This window comes from Prenolepis imparis, unplaced genomic scaffold (assembly GCF_030444845.1).
Source record: "Prenolepis imparis isolate NDT839.2.m4 unplaced genomic scaffold, iyPreImpa1.0 SCAF_14, whole genome shotgun sequence".
Classification (NCBI taxonomy): Eukaryota; Metazoa; Arthropoda; class Insecta; order Hymenoptera; family Formicidae; genus Prenolepis; species Prenolepis imparis.
This window is the reverse complement of record NW_028141172.1, coordinates 293,344-314,167: the sequence shown is the minus strand read 5'-3', so window position 1 is coordinate 314,167 and position 20,824 is coordinate 293,344. Positions and strand designations below refer to the sequence as shown.

General features: G+C 39.1%; 3 protein-coding genes across 11 annotated transcripts in view; 2 read left to right on the top strand and 1 right to left on the bottom strand.

The window, feature by feature from the left end:
- The window catches only part of LOC145945730 (uncharacterized), a 262,355-nt gene that overhangs the window by 42,000 nt on the left and 199,531 nt on the right, over window positions 1–20,824 (bottom strand). For 4 of the 5 annotated variants that reach the window (XM_083054894.1, XM_083054893.1, XM_083054898.1 and 1 more), the window contains one exon: window positions 3,563–3,626. The gene's annotated coding sequence lies outside the window, so the exon portion shown is untranslated. Of the gene's footprint in view, window positions 1–3,562; window positions 3,627–7,851; window positions 7,943–20,824 lie in introns of those variants that run through there. The other variant, XM_083054896.1, reaches the window with a different exon arrangement.
- LOC145945727 (uncharacterized) lies at window positions 1,159–9,027 on the top strand. 2 transcript variants are annotated; one of them, XM_083054886.1, is made up of 7 exons: window positions 1,159–1,323; window positions 1,522–1,797; window positions 2,116–2,240; window positions 2,620–2,844; window positions 7,799–7,934; window positions 8,331–8,460; window positions 8,870–9,027. In XM_083054886.1, the coding sequence occupies exons 2-7, from the start codon at window positions 1,540–1,542 to the stop codon at window positions 8,953–8,955; spliced, it is 960 nt and encodes a 319-aa protein (XP_082911012.1). In that variant the 5' UTR covers window positions 1,159–1,323; window positions 1,522–1,539; the 3' UTR covers window positions 8,956–9,027. The 2 variants fall into 2 exon arrangements, with proteins under 2 accessions (XP_082911012.1, XP_082911013.1); XM_083054887.1 differs by having other exon boundaries at window positions 1,462–1,797.
- The window catches only part of LOC145945724 (uncharacterized), a 79,439-nt gene continuing 73,679 nt past the window's right edge, over window positions 15,065–20,824 (top strand). For 2 of the 4 annotated variants that reach the window (XM_083054883.1, XM_083054881.1), the window contains exon 1: window positions 15,065–20,228. In XM_083054883.1, the coding sequence (XP_082911009.1) occupies window positions 18,302–20,228 (1,927 nt within the window). In that variant the 5' untranslated portion in view covers window positions 15,065–18,301. The remainder of the gene's footprint in view (window positions 20,229–20,824) is intronic. The other 2 variants (XM_083054880.1, XM_083054879.1) reach the window with 1 other exon arrangement.

Genomic DNA, 20,824 nt, shown 5'->3' with positions numbered 1-20,824 from the left:
TTTCATCCAAGTGCGGTCAGACCGACGGATAAATCTACATAGAATGTTTCTATAGTTACAAAACTTTAGGGAAGTGCGCGTACGTGACATTTTAATGCAAACTAAAAGAACGTGCGAGATAAAGTTTGTCCTTATTATTATTGAATTATTGAATTAAAAATCGTAATAAAAATATATATATAAAAATATAAATATTTTATAAACGCGAATTTTCTTTACGACGGTCAAAATATTTCTAATTTTTATATTAATTTACTGTAATTTATTTATTTACAATTATCTTTTTTTCTCTTCTTTTTACAAACTGAGAAAATAATTGTTTAATGAAAAAGTATTTTGAAAGTAAATAAATATATTTTTTCCTGCATACATAAAGCAAGTATTTTCCCGCGCAATTTTTTCCGAGTAAGAGAAGTTTCTATGTCGTTCAGAAAGTTGTGAAGTATAAGCAATAATGTGAAGTAGGTCGATCGTATTTTAAGTCGGCGAAGTCTATACACTTCGATGAGCAGGACCAGCTGCACCCTGAGATAAGAGGCGTCTCGTCCACGTCATATTCCCCATGAAACGCGTCACATTTATATCCCATAATTCTCTTAGACTTAATATTTTCTTTCTTTCTTTCTTTTCAGATAAATTTTGATCATTCAGCCAGTACAATAGCGAATATTAATTAATCTTCTTCTTTTTAAATTCAATCTCTCTCCCTCTCTCTCTTCTTATTAATTCAAATTATTATTTATAATTCTTTTTAAATTCCTTTGCATTAAATTTTTATTTAATTTGTGTATAAATAGAATTTTTTTAAAATTAAATAAGAACAAATTTATTTCTTAGATTTTCTAAATATCTTTCTGCATCAAGAAATTATTAAATACGTTCAAGAATTTCCAAAAATTGTGAAATTTCTTGTGAGAGTAGAATTGACTGAGAGAGAAGCGGGTTAAACATTGGCGAAATAACCCGCTTCCTCTATCGCTTTAAACAGATTCGATCGAAACCAATCGGTGGTTCGTATCGCGGGCACCGATTCTCGTTTCACACCCGCGTGAACAAATCACTCGCTGCTGTTCCACCCCCATACGAGGCGAATGCGAGAGGGGATTCTTGGCTCACTAGAGCAGCAGGTAAGGATCCAGTTCGCAGTTTTACGCCGACTATCAAGAGTATCAGTACTTCCGAAATATAAAATAATCATAATTGTTGCATAATTGCACACAAAAAATACTAGAAATTTGCTACTACTAGAAAACAAGCAACGCATAATATATCGTTTAAATATCGCGAGTTTGTGTATTTCAATTTTATTCGAAGCAAAACAAGGTATATTGCGTAATTGTAATTTCCTTATTAAACATTAAAACTAATTAAGCCAGCGTATTTTAAATAATTAATTATATAAGTTAATCAGATCTGTTATGTATTACAAAATTATTAGAATTAATATTAAATTAATTATAGGATTTAAGGAATAATCTGCGTTTCGCGACTTGCATGAGTAATTTCGTAAATTATTATCAGAATTATTGAATCTTCGTTATGGCAAATGATAATGCGACCGTCGCGGACTCCCAGAAAAAATCCATAGATCTCGCAAAGAAGGAATTGCGCGCAATATTGGGAAAAATGAACAAGCTGAGACTTTCAATTAAAGCATGGAGATTGCTTCGAATCCATTCGCGATTAAAACCAACGAAACCAATGAAACTTCGCGCGAGGCACCTGTGGATTTTGCTGATCACATGGATAGCGGTGCAAGTTGTTCGCAATCGCGTTCAGACATATCGACATAATAAGGTGAGATAAATTTCATTATCTACTATTTTAAATTTTCATATTTCCATGCTACACACGTTTATGTATATCTTTTATAATGCAAATTTAAATTAATCCTTCTATTCGAGAGACAGAGATATTAATATAAGTTATAAATTACAAAGGTTTCTTTGCTTATAAATAAATTGATAATTATCATAATCTAAACTGTCAAAAGTTAAATTTGCTCGAAATTACGGCTAGGAATTAAAGCTCAAAATTGAATGAGAATTTCTATTAAGAATTATGTTTCGTTATAATAGATATGGATTTTAGCAAGTTAGACAATCATTGTTTTAGTGCTTGATAACGGTGCCCTGGTTTACGCAAAAAGTTTTCCGACCGCCAGAAGATTGTTCGATCTGCCAGGACGTTCAACAGGTTGACAAGCTTTCCGCTGTTGATCCAACGATCTTTGAACAACGGTACTATTACATAGCCAGTAATTTCTACATAACTTTCTCTCATTAAAAAAAAAATATTTAATCTCAATAATAACTTATAAAAATATCGATTTGTCTTTAATTAATTAATTTACTTACGTAATGAGACTAAAATTTTTCTAAAATATTTTAGTTATTATTTATAAAAACCTATCTGTTATTAATTAATTAATTAATTTCTTTGAAATGCTCAAAATAAATAAAGAATTAATCCATCTTAGTTTTACTATTTAAAACATTCATTTATCTAATAATAATTATCTTACTTATTTAATGTCGCTATATTTTATAAAAGTATAATAATATTTTATTTTCACGCGCGACTAATACTGCTCCCCGATTGCACCTTATTTGTAATCAGCTACGCATATTCAGGGAAACCAGTGGTAATAAGCGACGCCATGGCGAACTGGACGGCATCTAAAGTCTTTTCTTTCACGTTTTTTAAAACACTATATTACGGGGAGGAAGCAGATTGCCAATTTTTCCCGTACAAGACGGAATTTCAGAATCTGCAGGATGTCTTCAACATGAACGATAGTCGAGCCACAATGGAAAAGGGCACAAAGCCCTGGTATGTCGGATGGTAAGTAATTTAGAAAAGTAGCAATTAATCTTTGGATTCATAAAAAAGGCCTTTGAGACTTCATATTTTTTAATAATATTCACAATAAATTTCTCAAATCTCCCAAATTATTTTCTTCTATAAACAATTTTCAGAGAAATTTTAAGCTATTCTCTTCGACAATATTCAATATAAAATAATTAAAATCATTTTTCTATTTAAATATTTGCAATTTTTCATTAGCGCACTATAAATCCAAGGATCAACGCTAAATGTATTCGCTTGATTTCTAATTTATAATTTCCGATAATTTCTTTACATCGGATAAAATTAAATTAAGTGGAATAAATGCGATAATGATACTGATTTAGCAATATGTAAAAAAGCATAAAGCATAATATCGATAATATAATAAGATGAAACATCAATAAAATCTTTCTTTTTATATATATATATATATAAATTAGAGATTATATATTAATATAATAAATAAACTTTTTAAAGTTACAAACAGAGCAAAGGTACGATAACAAATCTTTTTTAATTAATAGCAAATTAATAAGAAATTTTTAATGATATATTTATGCATAAATAAATATTCATCATTTTTTAAAACAATTTTATAATAATTACAAATTTCATTATCAGAAAATTGTTGCATTTGCAACAATATAAAAAAATTGCAAAGAAAATAAATCAGTAATCACAATTGCATAAGTATAAATATAAATTCACTCACCGAATCATCGCCAATCATGCGTTCATCGATGCAGCGTCATTGCTAAAGTCCTCTGTAGAACGGTCTGTAAGCATATAATTATTGAAAATATAAAATATCAATTTAAAATAGCCGAGCAATTAATAGGGAAAAGGTTGAAATAAATCATATTTTATTCGAGTAAAATATTTTCATAATTTTTATTTTCCATTATTTAATTCACCGAGGACACGGGACGAACGCCAAAGCGCTAAATTATTACGTCAAGCAACAATATATATCGCATCATCGCGAATAAATTAAACAATTCGTCGCACAATTATATGATAAATACTCACCGCTTGCGATGATGCATCGTAGTTGCCAGTTCTCTCTCTCTCTGGGACGAACGCTTCATCATCACAATATTCGCCCGTTAATATTTGCGGCACTCCCGGACACTTATTGCACTCGCGTTTTAAATAAATAATACACGAAACAATGTCTTTTCGCGTGTGCCTCGTCGCACTGTCGCGTCGGTTATATTTGAACCCGCGACGTATGTACTTTTGCCAACTTTTAAATCGTAATATAATCTCGACACTCGCGATGCTCGTTGCCAACTTTTAAACGTAATATAATCTTGACACTCGCGATGCTCACTAGAATGAACGAAAGATTTATATCGCGCGACTTCACATCACTGCTTTTTACCGCAAAACGTAACCTCTTTCGACCGACTTTGATGAATAGCGTTTGAGGTTAAATGACGCGATACGCAATGTTTACGGATATATCGACGGAATTATCGATCGTAATGATATATACTAAAATTGACGTACGCGTACCGAACCGTCGCTAAACACGGTACACACGACACTATGTAGTTTGTTCGTTTGACGCGATTTCGAGAGAGATGACGCGAGAACGATGTTCGCCCAACTGCCGCGAATCCGCGAATGGCAGACAAAAAGAGAATGAGCGCGCGATGTGAACGTGCGAGTGAAACAAAATATATATAAGCGCTCGACGCCCGGCTCCCGACGCGGCGTCCCGGGAATCGAAATAAAAATATGTAGATGCAAGATATATCGCGGAGAAAGAATTCTATTACATCAATGTATTGTTAAATGTACTAATAAAACTTGCGAAAATTTTAATTACGTTTGACACCCTGCTTAAAATTATGACCGCGCAAAGTTTTCTTGAAATCACATGTCTGCACTATTAACGCGATACAAATAACATGATAATAGCGACGATATTTATTCTCGATAATTTTATTAATACGCGTGTTTAATTACCTGGAGCTATTGATTGCGCGCAGAGTTTTTCTGACGAAATTTTTGCACATTTACATTGACGGAATAACGCATTGGCCGCCCGATAATTTTACTCCCGACACTTTTCTTGACATTTCCGCAAGTGATATTTATTCTTACTTACTTATTAAACTCGGATGTGATGAGACAAGCGATTCGTAATATTGCACCGCAACATAATTATGACTATCGATCATGGTATATTAATTACAACGATAGACGATGCTCGACCACGATTATATATCTACACGAGAAGCGTCGCGACGTCATGAATAATAGCGCGAAATACATTATAGACGAACTCGGAGACAACTTCACTTCTACTTCCGTTCGGAAATGGTCCGTTTCTGCAATTCCGAATTTGTACTACACGAATTAAATATATAATTGTCGCTCACTCGTGCCAACCTTAGCATGTAAAACATTCGAGCGCGTTTTTATTAAACGTCCAATTAACACACATGTGTATCGAACAAGGAGCGCGAATAATTTTTATCGCTAGTTATTAACAATCGCATTGTAATAACTGCTAGGGTCCATCTAAAGATTATGTGTGTCGTATATATAAAAATTACGCGCATAAACTATATCGAACAAAGAAGGCGAATATTGTAATAATTTTTGTCACTAGTCACTAACAATCACGTTGCAATATTCGTTCGATAATGGATTTACCACTCTTGATAATGTTATAGATCGCGTGTTATAGCAATGCGTTCGTGTACGGCGCGATTGCGGAGATTGCGAAAGTTCAGTGCAAATCGCGCGATAGTCGAGATAATACTAAGCGAAAAAATATTTGGAAGAATGTGTATATAGACGGCGAGCGCGAGGAGGAAGGGAGGAGATTCTCTCGAGCTCGACCGCTTTGTTTACAATATACGGTGGCGCGAATAACTGCTGGGATTCATCCATAGAGATACGCGGACATGATAAAATATTTTATCGAATATTTTCACCGCCAATTTCTACAGACATTGAAACAAGATAACGCGCAGTCTCCGAAAAAAATACAAGTAAACATAAGAGCAAAACAATGCGTGCAGTATTTATCTCTTTTTTATCTCTAACAATCAAAAATAAATTTTATTAAATTTAAATTACGATAAATATAAAAGCTTTACGTTTTGTGAAAAACAATTATATATATTGCCTCGTGACAATTTTCATCTAAAAATAAGTCATTATTTATTGCACACTGACGTGATAATATATATTTAAAATTACGTTATTCGAAACTGCTATCGTGTTCGAGAAAAATAAAAAAATGTTATTTTCTTCCGACAAACATTATAAATTGATACATGAAAATATTTGACAATAATATTTTATTATCAATTATCAATATATATTCTGCACGCATACACATGTATACATATATCACTGATTATAAACTTATATAGATAGATTTTTTGTCCAATCCTTTTCTTTTTATATAAAAAAGGAAAGCATTTGACTTTCTCTTTTACTAACTTCTGTATCTTCTTTCAATGAGAGTGTGCTATCTATGTATAATATAGTCTATAAGACATATATCATTTATATTCGATAGTATATATATATATATATATATATATATATATATATATATATATAACACAATAGAAATGCGTTCAATTCACATGCTGCAGTTGGCATAACTGGGTGATAGTCATATTTAATTTGCATATATAGTATAAAATCTCCCGCAATCGGAGACCAGTGCCTTAACGGAACGGAACGGAACAAAACAGAACAGACGGAAAGCGAGATATTTAATGGTCTTCCCGCGCGCAGTGTAATCGCGCGCGATTATTTGTGGCGTCGAGATGTTTGCGGTAAATATAATCGATCGAATGTGAATGAATAATATCGTGAGTGTCGGAAAAACGGAATCAATTTATCGCTATTATTACTGTGATAGCTATAGTTTTATAATATCGCGATACGATCTTAATCATCGCTTGCCTCATTTTCGTCAAAGTTACGATTTTAGGTTAAATAATATCGTTTGGAAGTAAACGTGTATTAGTACATGTATTAGTGTCGATAGTGTCGAGAAAAGTATCGGGATAGTGTCGGGAAAACCGAGAAACATATCGGCGATTATTTTATTATGCATAAATGCAAGATTATATCGAAAGTGCGAAGATGTCGACAGTTTCATCAAGTAAACTCCGCTCCACCGTAGCTCCAGGTATTATTAAAATAAATATTAATAACATCATCAAGAAAATTAAGTTACTGAGAATAAATATCGCTTGCAAATACACGCGTAGCATCGAGAATATCGAGAAAAATATCGGGTGATTATAATATTATATATACAATGTATCGCATTAATAGTGACAGTTCTGTCAAGTGAACTCCGCGCGACCATAGTTTCAAGCATTATTAAAGTAAGTATTTATGAACATTTATCAAGAGATTAAGAATAAATACATCGCTTGCATATAAGCGTGTAACGAGTAAGTACATATAAATATTTATTTATTTTATAGATTTTCCAACAATTTTTTTATTTTAATGTTTCCAATGTTAATTACTTTTTTTCTTATTTGAAATATCCATTAAAATACAAAAAATAACAGAAAAATTATTGCATTAATATCAATTGAATAGTAATTTTTCATGTAACCGAATCGTGTAAACAAAACAATCAAATTCAAAAAAATTCTGGAATCTAAAAAATCCTATATATTTTATTAGCGAGAATATAGTACATTTTCCGATTATTATTTTTATCGTCAATAAACACATTACAATTTCGTTCAACAATTAACTTACGAAAAAAACTACACATTTACAACAACATATACGACGATCGCGAAACTCTGTTCGTGGAGAATTTTTAATAAAAAATATATCGATAACCTGACCAACTTGACGTTCGACTCGACGATATTGCTTTCTTTGAATGAGAGAGTAAAAGAGATATTTAGTTTCCTGCGATTACCTGCTTTTTCTTTTCTCTCAGGAGCAACTGCGACGAGAAAATTGGCACAATATTGCGTCAGCATTATCAAAGACCGTATTTTCTCCCCGCCACCGCCGAAAGCGAGAAAACAGACTGGATTTTTATGGGAAGCTATGGCTATGGTGCACCGATGCATGTAAGTCTCTGTAATAAGACAACATAATTATTAAAAAGCTTTCTTCATTAGATAATTCGCAAAAACTTTGTTAAACATGTTCTATTATAAAGCACGTTGAATTATAAAATTTTCTTAATGAATAATATTTTATAAAGAAAGATTATTATTATTATTATCTTGTAATTTTCGTATTATATGTATACAGTAATTTCAACACACACATACGTACATTATTCAATCAGGTATTTGCATATTAATTTAATTCATTTTTTTTATTTTTACAAAAAATATCTTTTTCTTAATATATTTGTATATTTACATTTACATGCAGATAAATTTTATGTTAAATACGTGCTGAATTTTATATGTACAATCATCATAATCGTGTATTTCAAGAATATAAAATTTTTCAAGGTGGATGATGTGGAGCATCCCTCTTGGCAGGCACAGATAAAGGGTGAAAAATTGTGGATTTTGGAACCGCCGAGAGAATGTCACTATATTTGTAAGAGACTGGAAGTGATTGTGCATCCCGGAGAAATAAGTAAGTCACTTGATAAACGCTAATATAAAAAATGACCAAATTAATTGCTTCTCATATTTTATACGTTACATGCAACCTTCTAATCGAATTCACGTCCAAATTTATTGTGCATTGAAACTCGATCATTTAACGCTAACAATAAATAAAGAACATGCATGTGTGCTATCCGTATTTTTGTTATTAGATTGATATAAAAGATTTGTCGAGTTAGGTCTGTTTAATTCCTATTTTTAAAAAATCTGATTTAATCTTACTTAATATAAAAGAGATTTATAAAACTTTTTTTTTTAATAAAAATTAAAAACAATATATTGTGTTATTATTTTAAAAATCTAATTATCTTTCGCAACTACTAGATATATATTTCATTTTTAATCTTTTGCATCAATAGACTATATTTCAATTACAGTTGTTTTGGATACGAATCGATGGTATCACCAGACGAAAATTGTTTCTAAAGATATGAGCATCACCATCGGTGCTGAATATGATTAATTATATGACAAGTAGTTTGACAATAAGGAAATATAATAAACTCTCCTGTGCAAATGTACAAAAAATAATAATGCAGAAATTTGCGTATAAATATATGTATAGGTAAAAATATAATATATGAAGTGTAATAAAATATATTGTGGAAAAAGAATTACTGTATACATTTTAAAAAATCATCATAACTAAATTATCAAATCTATTTTACAATTTAAAAAAGCGATTATTTTGAGCAATTTGCGATTAGTTTTCTTCTATTATATGTATAATTTTAATTTATTATTAGAAAAATTTCTGCAGGAAAGTTGTTTAAGAAATCTTTCATAATTTTTTAAGAAAATTTTTTTACAATGTATATTTTAGTGCTTTATTATTTTAAAAAATGTATATCTCTATACTCGTGAATGTGCCTTTTAATTACACTTATGAAAAGCTAAAAATGATAATTTTTTTCATCATTTTATGCATATATTATTTTATAAATATATATTTGCATTATTAAACATGTATATATTTGTAGAATTTTCTTTTATTTATATTTTCTATACATCAAGTGAAAAATAGAATTTGACTTGAAGTAACTTCGCATATTCAGTTAGTCATCATCATGCTCGTCCCCTAGGATGTACATCCGCGACTACGGTCGCGTGCTAAGTTTTACGATAGTATACTCTATGCGTACGCGTGCGTTAATCACGCACTCGCACGATCCAGGAAAGTAAAGAGGAAATAACCCCACGCCATGGCACGGGCCCCTCATGCAGATGGCGAAGAAGTTGGGAGTCGCACCTGGCGGCAGGTGAGCTTCTCCATCACGGGGGGGAATCCAAAGAGGATTTCCCGCCGTATGACTCCCCTGTTAGTGCCCTAAACTTGTCGGCCCCTATCATACACGCTCACATATACGATCATATGTTGGCCACTGGCTGATGAGAGAAAAAGAGAAAACAAAGAAACTGATCAACTGCTTCCTCGGCGATTCGACAATTCGCAGGTCGATTGTGAAAGCTTAAGGCCTGAAATAAGTAATTGTGTAGCTTTCCTTCAACCTAAATGCTATCAATTACATATTAATGTTTATTGCTATATATATTTAACTATTATATGCTACTATATATTTCATTTAATTCTATATATTTTACATTATACATATGTATAATAGTACTATTTATTTTTAATCCAAAAAATGCTGATATTTTCTACGAGTTTTAATGTTAGAATATAATTAAGAACGATTCCCAAACAAAATTAGGATGTAAATGAATGTGAGAAGTTAATGTTATTTTAGTTACAATTTTAGTAGACAATTTTATATTAATAATGATCAATCACATTATCATAAATAAAATCTTATCAGAAATGTGAAGAGAAACGACGCTATTCTCTAGAATATAGATTCACATTCCTATAAAAAGATTTGAATTTAATTACATACGATTACAATAATTATTGTATATTTATGTGATTACAAAATCAATAAAAAAACAATTTTTTATTATAGATTAAATAATTATTTCTCTTTTATCTAATTTTTTGTTTAAATTTAATTACACAAATTAATATATATAATGTATATAATCACTAAAAATAAAATAAATGCAATATAAAGATAATATAAACTTATATAAGTCAAATAATCTTTTTTAATAACTCAAAACACACATTTTTTTAATCCAAGTTGTTATTTCTCTTCTTTTATCTTGATAGACTGTTTGTATTTACGTATCTCAAAAAAGACTATTAAAGGTTCTGAAAATTACTGAGTGAGTGAAAGAGAGAGAAAGGGGGGAGGAGAGGAAGAGAGAGAGACTGACGTCTCTAATATATCGGCGCCTCTATGTATTTTATATATGTATATATATATATATATATATATATATATATATATATACACACACATGTATATACACGCTGTTCTAGTTACGCCAATGAATACGCCTGTATGTCGTTTGTGTTAATTACACGGAATAGCATATCTACACTTTCATGTCGACGGTCTGACGTCTACAATCTACAAATGTTTGTAGCAGTTCCTAATAGCTAATATCGGCCAAGGAGAGAATCCACGAGATATATCTTAAATACAAATCGGGAATGATTTAATTTTGCCAAAAACACATTTCTTTCAAATTTCAAATAATTTTATATTTTTTATCAAATTATCTTTAATATTTAGACAATTTTAAATATACTGAAATGATTAAATCTATTAAATTATTCTAATATTTTCTCTTTTTAGAAAGCGAAATGTAACATGAAAAATATCAAATATCAGGCTGTGATAATTATGTCATTGATTTTTTTTAATATACAACTTTAATCTTCATCCTTTAGTTATATTTTAATTATAGCATATTCTCGAGTTTTATAATATATCTTTTTAATTTAATAAAAAATGACGGAAAAAGTATCAATTATACTATAGAGAGAACTTTGTTGCACTACTTTTATTAGCAATAATTCTCTTGAGCGTCTAACCGAGTCTAGAGAGTCTCATAATGCGAGCGTAATGCTATGCACAAAGCAAGTGATGAAATAATTATAGATATCGATTTTTAAAGAAAGTATAGCTCGACGACGACGAGGAAAACGCGCGACTACGCACCTGCGTTCTACGTTTCGCGGGTTACATTCTTGTAAAAGCGAGCTCTATCTATTAAGCGAGATGTCGCTTTATTGCAGCATCGCGCGAAATAGTGCATTAATCCGAGGAATGGTCGTTATATATTATATCATGATATCGAGGAAGGCCGCGGCCTCCCTTTCGATTTAATTGCATTCCGCGGGACGACGAGCGAGAAAACCGATACATCAAGAGCTCATTAATTCGTAAAAATTATTCGCGGTGATCTTTTTGCGCGATCGAATTTCTTCATATTTCGCTCGTCGCTAATCGATATAAAATTTTTGCACTCAAAGTCGAGTTGTGAATAAAAACCTTTCGCAGTCTGCCACTGTAATCCTCTTCTTAGCTTTCGAATCTAGAAATATACTTCTAATGTCTATGTCAATTTTGCGATATAAATTATGAAACAATGTATTATATAATTAAAAACTTATCGACCTTTCATTGCTTAATTCGATTATTTATTCTTATTTTTATTTGTTTGCGAAAAACGCTCATTTTTGCAAACAAGAAAGCGCGATTTATCAGATATTTCGGGGAAATTGTAAAAATATCGTAAAATAGCAAACTGGGTCGCAACATTAAAAGAGAGGAAGGGGGAGAGAGGAAAACACGCTATTATTTATGAAGATCTCGCGATTGAAACAACTATATTTAGCCCGAATAAATTTGTACTTTTACAACGTTTTGACTATATATATATATATATTTTGTTTCTATTTTCGTAGATATTTCTTGCATATAGTCGAATATGCTCTGACACATGTTCTGACACATCAGGAATAAGCGGAAAAAAATAAATATCCGATTTATTTAGTAATAGGAGAAAATAGTTGTAGTAAAGGACCGATCCATTTAAATTTGGACGAAATTGCCACCGTTTTCGATTCGACTTGATATCGTTTAAATCTCGTAAATGTCAAATCTTGCGATACAACAACAGCAGCAAGGATTGCGCGAGAAAGTCGATGTCGTCGTCGAAGCCCACATAATGCCACCGCTGTTCATCGATCTCACGCGCGTGAATTCGTGCGACACGCGCGCCTGCGTATACAGTATATGTATTGTACATACATGTGTGCGCGCGTATTAACAGAGAAACGACCCTAAACGTGCAAGGGATTGGTCGCGCGTGCACGTGTGCGCGCGTATATACAGGCTGTGGTACATACATATCGGTCGCCGCTATCGATTATTTTACTCATGTGAAACTTACCTCCCCTTCCCCTCAATTCCCCGCACCATGCAGAGCGCCCCACTCGCGGCGTCGCGACGCCTCGTATAGAGCGCGATATCGACGTTACATCGCAGCTCTTGTCCCCTTTCCTCCCTCCCTTTCCCCTCTGTCGTCAGCGGGAATCCCCACTTTCAGTGTCGAGAAACTACCCCCAGGGCCGTGAAATCTTGGCATTAATGAGCCCTAATATTTTCAACGTCTAGGTAAATAAAAAATAAATTATTGCGCGAGCAGGGGGGGTGAAAAATCAAACTATTTCAAAATTTATGAAAAATTGAATTTTAGCACTTAACTACAACAATGTTCTATATATATTTTGGAAACTATAATATTCTTTTATACAAATTTTATAATATTTATTATATAAAAATGGGCGTTATATATGTACGTGTGTGTGTATCTGTGCTTGTAAATTTATATGGAAGTAGAAATTAGATACACATTAAAATAGAATTAAAAAATACGAAATAATAAGTTTCAGAATAAATAGGAGTAATATTATTCGGTATAATATACGAATATTACACACGCGCGCATCCCTTTTGAATATTTATTTTCCCACATCGAAATAATCTGGCGCGGCGCTTTAATCACGCAGCGAATTTATCCGCTTGCGTTTTAATCCGTCGTTTCTTTCTGTTCGATTCGAACGCCGGATATAAGGTAACGCCGATATCGATTTTACTTTGTCGTTGATACTCAAATGGATTTCGTCCACGGAGAATATTCGAGGAGACTCCACCGTACATGCGTTACGTTTTTCTCCATCCCTCGAGTTTATCTCAATCTCGGAATCGAGATACTCGCAATACGTGTCAGCTGGCGCGTTTTATCGAAATTTTATCAAGCCGCGAAAGCACTTGGAAAATACTCGATCGCGCGATCGATCGATCCTTTCTTATTGTTAGCGGTGCCGCTTTTCTTCATAGCCCATCGATATTAATTATTATTTTAAACCAGCGATTAATATAATTTTATTGTAGCTATTATAAACTAACATATATTATGCTTTTAAATTGGCATATATATATTTTATACACATGATATATTTTTACATTCTTATATTTAGAAATTAATTCGAGTTTGTACACAAATGTCTGAAACTGATAATTTTAAATATAGGATAAACTAAATGATTTATTTTGAAAAAAGCAATTTCTTTAAATTGTCTTTAAAATTAAATCTTGAGAAATAAAACTAATTGTAATTTCTTGTAATTCACTTAGGAATGGCCCGCGGAATCTGGACTGGAGTTCCGGCAAAGTCGCGATCTTCTAAATGAATGCTGCAAGTGGAATTGAATCAAAGAGGTGAGTCACCTGTATTGTAATTGCGCGAATGAATTGAATTGTAAATGGCCACCTCGGTCGGTGTATCGGCGCTGTATCCGACGCACTCCCGCGGATCGAAACGGCATGGCAGGCATAAGTCTCCTTGTTTCAAAGTGCTATACTCCTTGGCAACTACTTAGCAAACAATCCGAGGCAACAACGCGAAGCGGTTCACTCTTGCATCGTGTAATTCCAGCGCATCCATCAATGACTTACACAGTTCTATATATTCCGCCCTTTAATAATTGCGTATAAATCCGCATCCCGCGTTTATTTCCCGTTTATGTCTGTTTCCAGCGGACAATCTTCAATTTTATTTATACGATTATTAATATTGATTAATATTGATAATTATTTTATATTAACATTATTTTTATTATTTAAAATCCCCACTATAAGCTCTTCTATGTATGAGGTATTTCGAGAAACTAGAGAGTGGGACAAGAGCATAAGCTATATTTAAACGGTAAAAATTATTAAAAGATAATATTACAGAGAGCTTCATTATTTATATTTATGCAACTTATCGATATAATTTTTCTTCTATAAAAAAAATACTTATAGAGCAGAGTTGAAAAAAAAAGTAATTGAAATTCGATAGATTTCTCTCGTCGCTAAAAAATTAATTTACATCACCTTGCGCATTATCTACGTATACAATATAATTAAATAAATTTTCGATAAAGAAACACGCGAATATCAGTAGAAAGATATACCGTGCCGTGACAGCGCGTCAATCAATCGACGGATCGATATCGCAGACAATGCGTTGATATGAAACATGCAACTCCTAATAGAAATGAATCGATCTTACCGCTCGATGAACGAAGCGGAGCATCGAATTTAGCTGTCGATCAATAAGATCAGGAAAAAAAGAAGGATAAAATAAACACGCGAAGCCATATTAGAAGCAGAAGTCGACTCGCTTAATTGAGAAACTACATTGTGCGTCGTTCGGGGGTGCCGGATACGGTCGAGTGGTCCCTGGGCCACCCCTGACTCGTTCGTCTCCGTTCCCGTTCCATCCAGTTCCGTCCGTGTTCCTCTTTCACTCTTCATCCCCCGAAACGGACTCGTCTCCTCTCCTCGACCCCTGCGTATCGAGTTCGTTACAGATCCCCGTGGCGAGATCCCCGCCCCTCTCCCCCTGCCCGCTCGTCCACTCTCTCTCGCACCCCCCTTGTACGCTCCTCAGCTTCGTCGACCCCGTCTCGCCGAGAGTGCGAGAGAGATGAAGAGAAAGAGAGAGAAAGAGCGAGACCGGCACCCTCCTGCCGGAGGCTCTCGCGTAGCATAGCATTCGCGATTTGCGCAACTCCGCACAACTCCGTGCGAGCGCGAGACGCGCTCGTTTTCTCTCCGTGTGTCCCAACAACACCACACACGATTTGACCTCGTGTACATCCTTGCCGTATCTTCCTCACCTGGAGATCGCGAAACGAGAAGAGAAGGAAGAAGAGAAAGACAAGTTGTCCTGCGGAAGGAAGTCGATTCTTCCAGGAAGAAATTTGCGTTCTCCGGCCAAACTGCGACGGAATTTGGGAGCACGAAGACGACATCGGGAACAACGAGGGACCTCGAGGGTGCAAAGAGAAAGAGAGAGAAAGAGAGAGAGAGAGGAGAGAAAGGGAAAGAGGAAGAAAACGCATCGTGGCGCGGCGCGCTTCTAAGCGTGCGCGCGCGAGTTTCGCATCGGCGAGTCGCGGATCGGTCGTCTCGCCAAGGATCCGTCTCCCTTCGTCGTCGAGGTCGTGCGCCATCGAACCAAGCCGTCGAAGCCGATCGATCGAGAGCGCGCGGCCGAGAGTCGATCCGACGCCGACGTCGTAGAGTCTCTCTCTCTGTAGCGGGCGGCCATTGATCTCCGTATCGACGCCAGCCACGACCAATCGTCAGCGACCCCTCTTCTTCTCTCGACCACCCCTTTGTGTGCCGGTGTGTGTACGTGTGCGTGCGCGCGGATTCCGTGTCGCTCGATCGAGTTATCTTGCAGATCGTTCGTTCTCGCAGCCTCTACGGGAGAAGGACGACATCTTGGAAGAAGGAAGAGCTCGGAATAGTCATGGAGGATGATGCGTGCCTTATCGGCGTATCGACCCTTCGATCCTGAAGAGGAAGGAAGCAGACGAGATCGGTTTTCGAAGACTGTTTGATTGCGCGCGCACGCGATGAAGACTGTGGGTCACATCGGACCGTATCGATTCCGTGATCGACCGGACCAGCCTCGTTGAGTAGACCTGACCGATCGCGGGAACAATTTTCAGGAAGAAAAGAAAAGTCAAAGTGCACTCGAGACGTAACTTTGTGTGCGGAAGTAACTTTCTACGAACAGAACTACTACGTCGACGACCCAGTTTGAGAAGGAGAACGCAAGCTCTGGTAATAGGAATCATAACTAATCTCACGAGGAAGAAGATCGCGAAAGACGTATCCGGAGTTCTTTTGAGGCAAAATTGTTTAAGTGTTGCTCAAAGAAAAATCTCATAGTGTATTCGCAAAGTTTCTCGAAAACGATAAGGAGCCTTTTCGCTAAAAACAACGGACGATCGCGAATCGAATCTAATCGAAAGCAGTCTCATTAGTCAGTTGGCTAATATCGCTGGGTCGAGGTCGCGGCGGGCGCAGGTGACGCGAGTCGATGTTTATGCTCGAAGTATCGGCCGCGCGCATCGAACTACGTTGGTCACGAGGTATCGGAAAATCGATAGAAAGCTGACTGACGCCAGCGGCGGCGACGTCGGCGGCGGCGTTGTAGTTGGAGGTGGCAGTGCTGGTGGTGGCGGGCGAGATGTCCGTGTCACCTACACACCCTTAGTTACGCGCCGCTCTGATGGTGGTGGCTTAGCCGGTGGTGGTTCTTGTCACTTTTGACGCTCTGCGTGCCGAGGTTATCCTTGTCGCGCCGGTCAAGAGGGTAACCTTCTCTCGAGTATCGTAGAGAAAAAACAAGAAGACGATCGCAATTGTCGCAATTGTTTTTGTTGTCGACGACCATTTCCCGGTGGTCGTGAATGAATTCTGAAGTCGCGCACGAAGAAGATAACGGGTGTCATCGTCGTTTCGTCTCTCAGGCATCTCTTTCACGTGGACGACAGACTCTTGCCCACCGCACGGAGAAAAGGTGCAAAGAGCATCACTGCGCAAGTACCCATGACAGTAACGGCTTTGACGACGATGTGCTGGTGCAGTGATAGTGACAACGGTGGTGGTAGTGGTGGTGGCGGTGGCGGTGTTGCGTGAGCGATTACTCCCCTCCGTGAACGAACGAACGAACGAATAAACTGACACGTGGCGGGGAAAGGAGAAAGAGGAGGGGAAAGACAGAGACGCGGTCACACCTGGACCAGGAGAGGAACTTGCGGCACGCGACACGAAGAAGCGCGTGAGCGGAATAACAGTAGTATTATAGTAGTAGTACAACAGTAGTAGAACGAAGACCAGATGGCGGTTGTGCCGGTAGTGTGAGCCGCGAGATATTCGGGGTAGGGACCGTTAGGGGGAGGAGACGGGGCGGAAGAATCCCCAGGAAAGAGCGAGACGGAAAGTGAGAACCGACCCTCTTTGCACCGCTTCTGGGCCCGCTTGTGTGGCTCTCTTTCTCTCTTTTCCTCTCCTTCTTTCTCTCTCACTCACTCTTGATTTCTTCCATTAGAAGAGAGCCGGTATACCGGTGCGCTCGCACTCGGGCGCGCGAGCGCAGAGAGTGTGCGCTCTCACTCGCTCCGTACTCGTGCGGTGTCATGGGCGCACGGTGGTCGTTGCGCTACCACCGGATACTTCCTATGTCGATCCGATGTCGCGGTGGAATCTCAGCATCAGCATCAATCGTCCTTGTCGTCCTCGCGAAGTACTCGCCGGGAAAATCGTGCACGTCGTCGTTCGCGGTCGTGCGGTAATAATCAGTGATCAGAGGAGAGAGGACCCGGAACCGTTCTCCCCACCCCCTCCCTAAGCGACAATTTACTCGACTTTGTAAATAAAAAGAAGGAAGCAAACTACTCGCGCGAGCGAGCACAGTGCGATACGGTGCGGTGCGGTGCGGTGCAGTGCGTCGTCTTCGTCTTCGTTTTCGTCGTCGTCGTCGTCGTCGTCGGCGGCAAACAACAGCGAAGGAACGAGTGGCAGTGCGCCCACTACCGAACTAGATGTGCGTAAATGGAAGGTATAGGGGACATAGGCGATCATCAATCGCATAGCGAGCAATTACTGGACTCGGTCGATTCCCCGGCGGCAGTGTCTACGCATGGCCGGGGCGGTGGGGGCGGCTCGAATGGGAACTGCGGTGGAGGTGGCACAGGGGGTGCAGGAGGTAGCGGCGAAGGTGGAAGTAGGGGTGGCGTTGTCGGTGGGGGTAGACATCACAACCACCACCACCATCATCATCACCACCACGGCCACCACCACCATCACCACCATCATCAACAGCAGCAGCAGCTTCAGCACGAGGTCGGACACGAAACGGGCGTCGGGGGTAGAAGCGGGGGTGGTGGCAGTGGAAACGGGGGTGGTGGTGGCGGTGGTGGTGGTGGTGGTGGTGGTAGTGGTGGTAACAGAGGAGGTAGCGTCGAGGGTATGTCTTCGTCGGCCTCTCAAAGCCCCGACATCGCGTGCGCGAGCCTACCGCTGGAACTACTCGCGGCTGGCGCGCTCGGCGTCAAGGAGGAGCGAGACCTCGCCGCCGCGGAGGATCTGTCGTCGTCCCAGGATCCGCCGAGCGTCGGCGGTGGTGGTGGCGGTGATAGTGGTGGCGGCGGCGGCGGCGGCGGTGGCGGTGGCAGTGGCGGCGGCGGTGGCGGAATCGGAGGCAACGACGGCGGCGGACGCGCCGTCGGTGGCGGCAACGGCAACGGCAACGGCAACGGTGGTAACGGCGGCAGCAGCGGTGGCGGCGGAGGCGGCGGCGGTAGTGGCAGTGGTGGTAGTAGTAGTAGTGGCGGCGGTGGCAGGCAGAGCGCGCGGGAGTCCCTGTCGGTGATCGTGCCGCCTCAGGACGTGGACGTGGACTCGCGCGACGCCGACGACTCGGAGCTCCTCAGTCCGGGCAAGCTAACGCCTACGTCCGGGATAAGCGTGTCGGTCGCGAGCATGATCGACGCGACGGACTTCAGGGCGATGCAGCCGGAGCCGACGTATCAGACACTAACCTCGGTAGCGGAGAGGATGTCACCGCCCGGCTTCAGTCCGGGTTCCTCGTACGCCACATTGACGCCGCTGCAGCCGTTACCGCCGATCTCTACGATGAGCGACAAGTTCGTTTACGGCGGTCACGCGGCCGGCGGCGTCACCGGCAGTTTCGCCGTCATGCAGAACAACGGCCTGGGTAACATCGGCCTTGGGATGGGCGGTTCGCCGTACGCGTATGACAAATTACCGTCGATGGGCATGTCGCCGCCGCACAATTATCCATCTCCGGGCGCGGGTCTTCAACCGAGCCCGTTGTCCCCGCAGAGCGCGTACAGCCAGAGCGGCCTTAATTCGCCGCACAAATCGTCCGCGAGTCCGCATTACGATCCGGCGTTTTTACCAAGGTTGCAACAGAGTCCGGCGGCGCTCAGCCCGTCCTCGCCGCCAGCCGTTACGGCAACGGCGAGTTTCGCGCCATCGCATCATTCACCGCCCGGCACGCACTCGGTGCCGAGCGCGGCGTCGCCGCCCCCGACGATGCAGACGCAGCTGCAGCAACAGCAGCAACAGCAACAGCAACAGCAACAACAACAACAACAAGTACAACAATCGATACCGCAGCAGCAGCAACAAACGATATCGCACACGCAACACGTGCAACACACGTCGGTCGTCATGAAGACGGTGTCGACAGCGAGCAACGGCGGCGCCGGCGAGGTCGAGGAGATTAACACGAAGGAGCTGGCGCAACGGATCAGCGCCGAGCTCAAGAGGTACAGCATACCCCAGGCGATCTTTGCGCAGCGCGTGTTGTGCCGCAGCCAGGGCACCCTCAGCGATTTGCTGCGCAACCCGAAACCCTGGTCCAAGCTCAAAAGCGGCCGCGAGACCTTCCGGCGGATGTGGAAGTGGCTGCAGGAGCCCGAGTTTCAAAGAATGTCGGCCTTGCGGCTAGCAGGTTAGTTGTCCGCGCGGGAGAACTTTCTCTCCTCGTATTTACCACTTATCATATGAATAAAGCCCCCCCACGAACCACTCAAATTACTCTCGAACGTACACTATCAAAAGTCCCACCTCTCTATATATCGTACATTTCGCGTGTGTTCTTTTCATTTCTATAAGAAAGGAAGGAAAAGAACCCGGGCTCTGAGACGTTATATCGTCGTCGTCGTTGTCGTCGTCGTCGTCGTCGTCTTCATCATCATTGTCGTTGTCGTCATCATCGTCGTCGTCGTCCTCGTCGTGTGAGTCTCTCGCACATGTAGTACATCAACACGTATAAACGTCACAAACACGTTGTGTCTCACGCTTCACATACACACGTGTCTCGCTGTTCGCCTGTGTTCTCGTCCTGCGCGTCCTCAATATCGATCCGTCGAATCGATGATCGCCAGATTTTTTTCAATATCGCCGTTTACATTTACAGCATTTTTTTTAATCGTTGCATCTTGTAAACAATCATCTTTAGCTTTAAAAAATACATATTTTGCTTTGAAAGTAACGTTAAAATAATTTCAGACCAAAGAAATATATCGAATGTGAGAAAAATCGACA

Coding starts and splice junctions, on each gene's coding strand:
- LOC145945727 (XM_083054886.1), top strand. CDS start 1,540: ATGGCAAATGATAATGCGACCGTCGCGGACTCCCAGAAAAAATCCATA. Junction 1,798..2,115: donor AGACATATCGACATAATAAG/GTGAGATAAATT, acceptor TCATTGTTTTAG/TGCTTGATAACGGTGCCCTG. Junction 2,845..7,798: donor AAGCCCTGGTATGTCGGATG/GTAAGTAATTTA, acceptor CTTTTCTCTCAG/GAGCAACTGCGACGAGAAAA.